Source organism: Branchiostoma belcheri, unplaced genomic scaffold (assembly GCF_001625305.1).
Source record: "Branchiostoma belcheri isolate BF01 breed outbred unplaced genomic scaffold, Haploidv18h27 scaffold52, whole genome shotgun sequence".
Lineage (NCBI taxonomy): Eukaryota > Metazoa > Chordata > Leptocardii > Amphioxiformes > Branchiostomatidae > Branchiostoma > Branchiostoma belcheri.
In genome coordinates, this window is record NW_017804154.1 from 2110794 (window position 1) to 2120306 (window position 9513).

The 9513-nt window shown below is 43.5% G+C and overlaps 1 protein-coding gene across 1 annotated transcript in view; it reads right to left on the reverse strand.

Moving 5' to 3' along the window:
• Positions 1–2938: 2938 nt before the first annotated feature.
• Positions 2939–9513, reverse strand: part of LOC109480682 (neuropeptide SIFamide receptor-like) — a 17673-nt gene continuing 11098 nt past the window's right edge. The window contains exons 6-14 of the mRNA XM_019782912.1: positions 8272–8282; positions 7356–7463; positions 6632–6824; positions 6422–6513; positions 6055–6145; positions 5617–5703; positions 5164–5273; positions 4438–4528; positions 2939–4009 (exon numbers count right to left, since the gene is read on the reverse strand). Of these exons, the coding sequence (XP_019638471.1) occupies positions 3893–4009; positions 4438–4528; positions 5164–5273; positions 5617–5703; positions 6055–6145; positions 6422–6513; positions 6632–6824; positions 7356–7463; positions 8272–8282 (900 nt within the window). The 3' untranslated portion in view covers positions 2939–3892. The remainder of the gene's footprint in view (positions 4010–4437; positions 4529–5163; positions 5274–5616; positions 5704–6054; positions 6146–6421; positions 6514–6631; positions 6825–7355; positions 7464–8271; positions 8283–9513) is intronic.

The following is a 9513-nucleotide window of genomic DNA, read 5'->3' on the forward strand; positions in this document are numbered from 1 at the left end:
CAAACAAAGATGCTTTCAATGCAAATGTAATACACCCACCTGCAATGTCTGCATTGAATGATTTGTAGTTTATCAAATAGACTCCAATAAGTTGTCTGCGTTCAATTGCATCTAAATGCAAGTCATATTCTCACGTATCCCTTAGTTGTATGCACATGATTAGATAAGTTACTTTGAGCTGACAAAGGCATAATGGTTTTCTGCCTTTTTATCCACACTGTGTGATCTGTTTTACCTTGCCGTTAGATACCCGGTTCTAGACCCCCTGTTCGCTATACCCCACTGACAGTACAGGTTCTGGCAGGAAGCCAATGTCAGGGGCGAGATCGGTGCCGCGAATATTGAGAGGAACGCGTCTCGTTTGGCTTCAACACGATTTCCCCGCACAGTGGCTCCAACAAACTGACTCAACGATCGCTTTTAAACAAGGCTGTAGTTTGAGATAATTGATTTAGTTCTGCGGCCTTTGTCACCTTTCTTTTTCACTTGCAAGTGGCATGCTTGGTGGCATTGTGCCATTGTTTTATTCCTTGTGTGAGTCCCAATGGTATACAGGCATCGTAGCAGGTTGAGCAAAAGAAATGACAGGATCAATTTACCAGCATTAGCAGCGTGATATCAGAAAAATATACATTGAAGTTAGAGATACAGTATCAAAACGAGATATCAAAACCGTTGCGTTATCTGCTGCAGTGACAAGAATAGCCGACGAGCTGTCCAAAATCATTCCTTCGATAGGTCAAAATGACAATCCATCCATTGCTTCTTGAGTCATCGTGCTAATAAACACATCCCAAACATACAACTCTACCGAAACATAACACTATGAAAGCGCGGCAACGTGACCATAACTGTTATGTAGTTAGCCTCGTGCGAAATACGTACTTAGAATAACAACAGCAAAGACCCCACCAGACCAGGTGAAGGATGAAATGAATACCGGTACCATTGATCTCCGTGTCCTGGGCGAGGTTGTGGTAACGATTCTGGCTACTTCGTGAGGAGTGATCTGAGGTCAGGTCAAGGGATAAGCCATAAAAATCCTCCGGCCGTTCCCTGTGCTCCTGTAATCAGGGAGACTCCAAAACTGATGCAGGAGGTCATGAAAACAAGATTGGCTAAGACTTGTGAAAACAAAATGCCTGAGTATCAAAAATGAAAAAAAAAACGAAACGTTAACGTTTTCTTTATTTAAACAATGATTTAAAAGAATGTAGTACTTTTTTTTCTTTCATCATTCTAATTCCAGCAATTACATTTTCTGGAGCATATATCAATCTCTAGATCTGTATCGGGCCGCTTGTTGAAAGCAGTCTTCCCAGGCGGCCGGCCCCATGCAACTCTTCCCGATACACAGCTCTTCCCCGAAAAGACCGCCGCGCTCTATAGGGCTGTTCTCGTAGAAGCAAAGACTGGTCGCTAGAAAGTCTGCGCTGGAGGCCATGTTAGCCCGAAACTTCAACATCTGGGAACTTATTTCCCCCATGCCCAGATTACCTTAGAGCTGGAGTCAGCAATTTTGCGGACCTGCAGTCCGTGCCAGATTTTTACTGGTTTGATAGATGTTCCACTTAAAGTGTTGCTAACGTTGCTGGGGGCTGTGATGCAGACGGAAGAGGTGACATGGTCTACATGTGGCCGTCTGGGTAGAAGGTACGGAGGTATTTAGTGTTGACACATGTGACTTCAAGCTAGTTGTGCAACATGTGTAACAGAAAATGTAACAAAATTGCTGGAAGGGACTATATGTTGTACCATGTGCACACTGCCAATATGTCATCGCAAGTGGGTAGGTTTCCCAGCGCGTGCACTCTTGAGAAGTTAGGCATTTACAGCAGGGGAAATAATCCTTCTTTTCAAATCAAGTGCAAAGCACAATATTGATATGAATCCTTATTCAGCATGGCAACAGTAATAAGTGAGCACACTGCGTGCTGCCATAATCCCACGATTCATGAACGAAAAACGAAGATCCTGACAGAACAACACGCCTTTTTATCACTAGATTGGTGGTTCCTACAGAGACTCATAAAAGATAAATGTCAGACCCGTATCATGCTGAAACCAAGCCAAAGAACCAACACTGGCGATGAATCAGCATTGAAAGGATTACATTTCCCATTTCAGTTTGGTGGTCATAGTCTTGGCCGTCCGCCAACATACGACGACTTTGTCTGCCAACTTATAATGGGTTTCTTCAACAACACCAATGGACAGGTTAATTGAGAAAATCTTGGATGTTAACACATTCTAACCCTGCTCACATCCGTTACAACTTACATCCCGATTTTATTATTCTGTTGGGATAAATGCGACCGGACACAAATGTAGGTCGAGTCGCGGGCATTAGCCATCATGGCGCGCGGGTCCAGCCAGGGAGGAATACTAAACCGTTCATGTCATATACGTCACCGGGCGCAGGGTCACGTCTGAGGTGATCACAGGTTGACCTCCTGGTCAGGTGAGACCGATTGGCAGGCCGGTTCGTGCCGGACTCGTCATCTAGGTACGGTTACTGTCAGACCCAGGGGGGGGGGAGTATGCTGATTGCAAGGACGGTGGTCTTGCTGAGGGCGGTAGACGAGAAGAGGCATTCAAGAGTTGGATTCGGGATCCAATATGAGTTTATTGGTACCGAGGAGGAGGAAGGGAACTTTTCATTCCTCGCCATGACGACAAAAGTGAAAGAGCCAGGCAAAAATGACTTCTTCGCTATGAAATCCTGACATGTAAGATCACTCTACACACAGAGAACTTGCCAGTCTCCTGATTTCTATGCCCCGCTCGAAAGAACCTCGCTCATCAGAACCATTGCCTGTACATTATTTAAGGACATCAGCAGTAGTGAATAGTTTAAAGCAATGAAAGATGACATTTGGCGGAGACTTACCCTACCGGTGATAATCCTGTATTCAGGAAACTGAGTGTTTTCCAAGGACACTGCCTGTCCTACTTAAGTTCGGCATACCCAACCATGCGGACCTTGGACAATCAATGAGCTGGACATGTATGTAAGGGGACATCAAACGTCGATCAATATCAGTCCGAAAGCTATTCAAGTGACGGCACCGGAAATTGCATGCCGTTGGTATCTCCAAACGACCGAGAAATATCATAAGTTGAAAAAAAAAAAAAGATAGAAAGTACTCATCAAGTCATTTTATGCAACGTAGGATGAGGTGCAATCAGATGTGATTATGATAACTCCGGTGATGAGGGAGCGATCAAAGTTGTAAATATAGGGAACCACGACGTGTAATAAGTAAACTCGGCAGGACACGGCACTGCATTTAATACTCACTACTACAGTCTACGTGCTCAGAATGCACAGCACAGTCACCACGGACACTTGTTACTACCATTTATAAAATGTCACATCATCCGTTTGACACTGTGACAGTACTGTCGTGTACCTGCACCCCCCGTCACGCTGATGAATAGTGTGTGCTGCTTGACAGTCACGACGTGTATGTGACTTGTCAAGGTTCTAAGCGACAGACTTGCTATAATCGACCTGCCACGTTCCTGTCACCACGTTCAGACATGATGGATTGATTTCATGTCGGATGGTTGAACACCTGTCCTTAGATGAACTTTTCATACTGACATTTATGACTCCAGAAATGTAGTTAAGCATCCAAATTACAATCTTGCCAAACTTGGTTGCGTTGGTTTGGTGATTGGTTGTACCACTAAGCAGCGAGGGCTTATTGAAAATCCTTGTGGACTGAGAAGCATTTCTTTCTGATGTGGTATCTGCTGCTCAGTGACAGTGAATAAATGGGCTGTCGTTTCGGATTTGTAGCTTCTTGTAGCTGAACATCTTTCAGTCCCCCCAACAGATGTTTTTGAACGGGTAGAGTTTGGATTAAGCACACTAAGAATCATCAAGCTAAGGCTGCACATCCTTGTCCAGGACTCTCACGGCGAAGTCGTTCTCCAGCTTGAAGAAGTCCCTCCCGGCTGAGTCTATCACAGACGGACACTCCAGGACTGCGGTGTTGGGCAGCTGTGGGGCACACGCACAACGGAATTGGTTACATTTCATGCTATAAATAAATTCAAGTTCATTCTAGAAGGCAATAACCCTTACTGTGTACAAATAGGTAAATATATTAAAGAAGGCTTAGACCTTAGAACAAGTAGTATAAGTTGATTCATATCTATTGTCTTGTACGTAGGTTAATTTCGTTGTACCCACGTATCTGTCTGTATGTCTACATGTAGTTTAAGACCTTACGAAAGCCGCTGTACTTTTGTTGTGTCGATAGAGTTCTGTTCTGTTCTGTTCATCAGGACAGAGGCAAATGTATCAACAACCTTCTCTGCGGCTGAGTCACAGACTTACAGCTAACATACATGAAACCCGTGACATCCATCAAGTGCTTTCATCCTCACTTCTCCCATTCTGTTAGATAATGTATTCCCCAGCCATACCTTCTCCAGCGTGGTTTGCTCCGGATCCGGGATGTACTGTTCACACACGGGCAAGTTGTCGGCACGGTTGTAGGCAATCAAGAACGCCCATCTGGGAGTGAAAAAAATCTACATATTACACAATGTATCGACGACCTGAAGCATTGCCTGAAGTTTTCTCATTACTCATTACTCATTGTCACATCGAACGCAAAGTTGGTGCTGCGTCATGGCATACTGAACACCGATACCGCCTCATCAAATCTGCCCGTATACATCGATCCTATGGCTGGAGACCTGGCACGGACAGGTTTTCGACACTTGTTTAAATCAAGTTCGTGGTTTTTGACCTGGATAAGGTCCGTGAATTCTAAGCACGTGTATAATAGAGAACCGATCCGGATCGGTCTATATGTCATCCCTGTAACAACGTAACGTCTATTATTAATTTGGTTGGAATTTTGCCATCTAATGTTGTATGGTATCGATAGTATTACCGTGGATTGTGAGCACAAATTGCTCTCCAGGCAGAGGTTGTGGGGGAATGATCGTTAGCTTTTTATATATGGCCCTTTTTTGTCGCTACCCCCACCATGGACTCTCTCTGGCCAATTAGATACTGCCTGGCCAATTTGATACTCTATTTTTGAGACCCTAGGATCTACTTGGAGATTAAGCACAAATAACAAATTGAAATTTCAGTCAAGTAGTATCTTTAGAGACCACGTAGTCGGTCATGTTTAATACCTGCGGCGGTCACTGCGGTTCTGATCACTCCTGTGCAGCAGATTGCAGTGAAAGAAGATGGCGTCTCCGGGCTCAAGTTCGGCGTACCTCAGGCCAAGTGCCTTCTCCAGCTAAATTGTAATGTTTTCCGACACCGTTAAGTTTGAGGTGAAATACAGCAGGAATCGTTATTGTACGTTATGGTGTGAAATTTCTAGCTTTAAAGTTTTAAACCTACAACAAGCAATAGAAACATGTCTGTCTTCAATGTATTGATTTAATGTCCACTATAAATGTGTTGTGCCGTTACCCTAGATGGATTATCTTGCCAAGGTTACCTAGGCCACGCAATGTACATCGGCGCCAGCCTGGATAAATTCTCTGATGAGTCAAATATTTCAGACAGCATCCGCTATCTTTCATTATTGGTTTACTGTTGCGAACCTGTATTTTGCCGTTAGGTCCCAAGGTTACCTGGTCCACGCGCTCCACGTCGGCGCCAGCCTGGTCTCCTACACGGACATGGTCGATACGGCCGGCTCTGTGAGACCCCGGCAGGATCTGGGGTAACATCACGAGAGAATTTCCTTAGAAGTTTGTCAGAACATGTGCTGTGCAGTCAGGTTAGTATTGGGGGGTGGGTGGGTGTCATTTTACCTGCGAGGCGTGCAAGTGTACTTACGGAAAGCACCCAAGATTGGACGTCTGGACCTCTTTGCAAGTGTATTTGTATACAACAGTCGCAAAATAACAGGTGTTTGAAAACTTTAATATCTTCCCCGTTTGAACAAAAAGATAAACAGACTTTGTGGTGTTCTTGTCTAACCTCAACGCCTATTCAGTCCGCAACTACACAGCTAGACATCTTAATCAAACCGTATAATTCTGTTGTGTGTGATATTTCCTGTTTACCTTCAAACATCCATTTTGCCTGTCCGCCTTGTCCACAGCGATCAGCACCGTGCCCATGTCAGGGAACATGAACCCGTTCACGTACCAGTAGCTATAATATGGTTTGGATCATAAAAAAACACAACATGTACATCATTTTAGCAACGTTGCATGTTGAGAGGCGATGTTATCCTATGGCTGATATCTAAAGCCACGCTAGTATTGACTTTTAAACTTGAAATGTCATTTATTGATTTTGAAATTGCCCCTCTAGCTGAAGACGAGATGTGTAACGTCCCTGAATGACTTTCTGTCAGTAAGAGGGAGTAAGGCTTTCAGCTAGTCGGGTCTCCACAGTGCAGGTGTCAGGTCTGATCGCATCACTCACCCGTAGTCCTGGTGCCAGATGTGCGCCCCGCCGGTACGAGCCTCCTTCATCACTACTTTGGAGTGATAGTGATATACTTTTCCACCTAGAAGCTAATAAAAGTGCATGAAAGGTACCTTCATTAAATGATTCTTAATTACACAGTGTTGCGCCAAAAATAAAGATGAAGTCACTCGAAGGCGGGTGCTTGCTAATTAATGGGTCTGATACCTGCTCCATCGTTCCCGCCACTTTTTCTACCCTGGTCACGACGCCGGTGATGTCGTTCCCAAGCTTGTGCCACAGGGCAAGTTTGGTGCGGCCCCCCTCCCCATCGTCCCGTCCGTAGTGATACGTCTGTAGTCCCTCGTCTGCCTCCAGCAGACACCTTAGTTTCTGAATCTCATCACCATTCAGCACTGACCTGCCATAGGAAACAAGGTGACCAGTGATGGTAAACAAAATCCTGTTGCCAAACTTGATATTAGTACAATTCGTGTGATGGAAGAAAGTAAATTTTTCTCGCCGATTTCCAAAAGAAAGGAAATTTCCTCCCCGATTTCGAAACCGCATGCTGTGATATATAGATGCCTTCAGGTCACCATGTAAGCGTTGATATTACATGGTGATGATACATGTACATCGTGTACCGAAAGGTATGCCGAGACCTCAATTTTACACTACGAAGCACACTTGAGTTGAGATCCGCCGGGAGGTGAGACGAGATGATGTTTTTATTGCCCCGGAGTCGTGGCCGACTGGGCATCACCATGTTGCGATTGCAGTAGATAAGCCGCAAGCCGCGAGCGACAGACAGACGGATATGGTGACTCCTCCATAGAGCCAGAGCGCCTCACAGAATGCTGTTCCATAGGTTACCATAGCATAGGCGAACATGTACATAGAAAGACCACAGTGTACCTTGCATGTGTGGCCGTGATTGTGAGGACTTTACCTGAGTATGATGTACCCGTTCTTATCGAAGTCTGCCTTCACGGAATCCGTTACTCTGAAGTCGTCTGAAAACCTGTAGTCTGAGCCAGAGAGAAATGTAAACAAAATACTGATTTGAAAATTATGTGTATGTGTGTATAAATTTTTCTATTGGCAGGGAGGGGGCGAGTATTATCAAGTGTTTTCGTACATGTAGCTTAGAAAAACACCATGATTATAGTAATATCATCTAGGTTTTAGGACCTCGAAGACTTACCATCATTATCAAGGACGTTCGTGAAGAGCTTTATCAAGCAGGCGGGAACTTTATGCAAGTCCGTGCGCACGAGTAAGCCATTTCCATGCACTTAGCGCAATATAAGGCTTAATCAACCTCAGCGTACGTTTTGCCAGATGATTTTCAATCTACGCATTACTGTCAAACTGTTAAAGTGACACTGGCAGCGTAGAATGTATGATTGGTGATCGTACCTACCCGCCATCTTAGCAGCGCTAGTATACTACCTATGGACTGTTCTTTGATCCCTGGGGCAGAGTGTCAACATCGATCATGATGGACTCTGTGGTTCTAAACACGCGGCACAAAATACAGCAGCTGTTTACACAGGGTTGGTTTGTTTAACTTCTGACATCACTGCGCGGACACCGAGGAGAACAGAACTCACATGACAAACTCGAAATTCCAAATATACCGATTTTATTTGCTGACACACAAAGCCAAAAATACACATACGACATCCGCAATATCTAATTCTAATCATATGATTTCCTGTCATATGGCACAGTCTGTCCAGTCACCATGGTAACTGGTCAACAGCTTGATTGGTTCTGGCACATCGCATGACCATATATGGCTATATAGGTACTAGTATGTGACGTTAGAAATACATGTAGATTGGTCCACATTCACACGGTACGCCATGGCTGTCTGTTTCACGAAGAAAATACAATTAATGAGCAGATCAAAACCTTAATCATGTAAGTTATCCAAATTCTCAATTTACACTCGACAATACTCATTTATCATCTGATACAACATATCAACTTAACCATTCATGTGTATTCTATCATTGAGGTTGTCCAAGAGTAATTGTTTTGGAGCCCAAAGGCTTCTTCCTCCTCCAGCACATTCATTCTGTTTAGGTTAATTATTCTATATTCTGTTTCGTCCGATTATTATATTTTCTTTCTGTATTGTTTTGTATTTTTACGCATGTGCAAATAAAATAAACAAATAAATAAATGCTGACCAATACAGCTCATTTTAATCATTAATCAGAATGTGGTATTATTTGGCCATTTGTGAACGTCGTTTATATGTAAGGACATCGTTGGAAAATTATAACGCACAAGATAATTCTCTCATCTCCTCACTACATGTACATATGTAAGGACATCGTTGGAAAATTATAACGCACAAGATAATTCTCTCATCTCCTCACTACATGTACATATGTAAGGACATCGTTGGAAAAGTATAACGCACAAGATAAGACACACATAGTTGCTTGGAGTTACATATACAACTTAGTAGGTAGAATTCATCATAGATTGTATGTAGGCATGATAAGCAACGTGCAGTTTGCTTGTGGGGCTTTCGAAATCGAGTTTTTTATCAACTCACTTTTACCATCTTCTGTAAAAAATGGCTGAGAAATACACAATATCATTAGAATCACCTGCGCTTGCGGGGGGTTTGAGATTCAGTTACATGTTAAACTAATGTACTATTATGGTAGCTTGCTGTATAACCCCCATTGAAAGTACATGTAACTATACCACACCCTTTTTCAAACACATTTGATTTGGCCCCAGAGACAGCTTAAAACAAACAGACATCGTTTCTATAACAAAATTTAACGTGGCATTTCCCGAAAAACATGAAATTAGATACGTGGCTTTCTGCGCTTGGATTGTCACAGTACAACAGTAATGATGAATTTCTGGAAACAGAATTCCTAACGTTACAGCATGTGTAGGTTTAGAAGTGCCTCAAGTGGAGAATCTCACAACTATCACAGCCCATCATTATCGCACATTACCATGACATGACATAAACATGCTTCACTACCCAGACACGTGGGTCGCATGGCCTTGCCTTCATCAGACCACAGACACGTGCGCGACAAACATTACTACAATTGTGATTGGCACCAAAT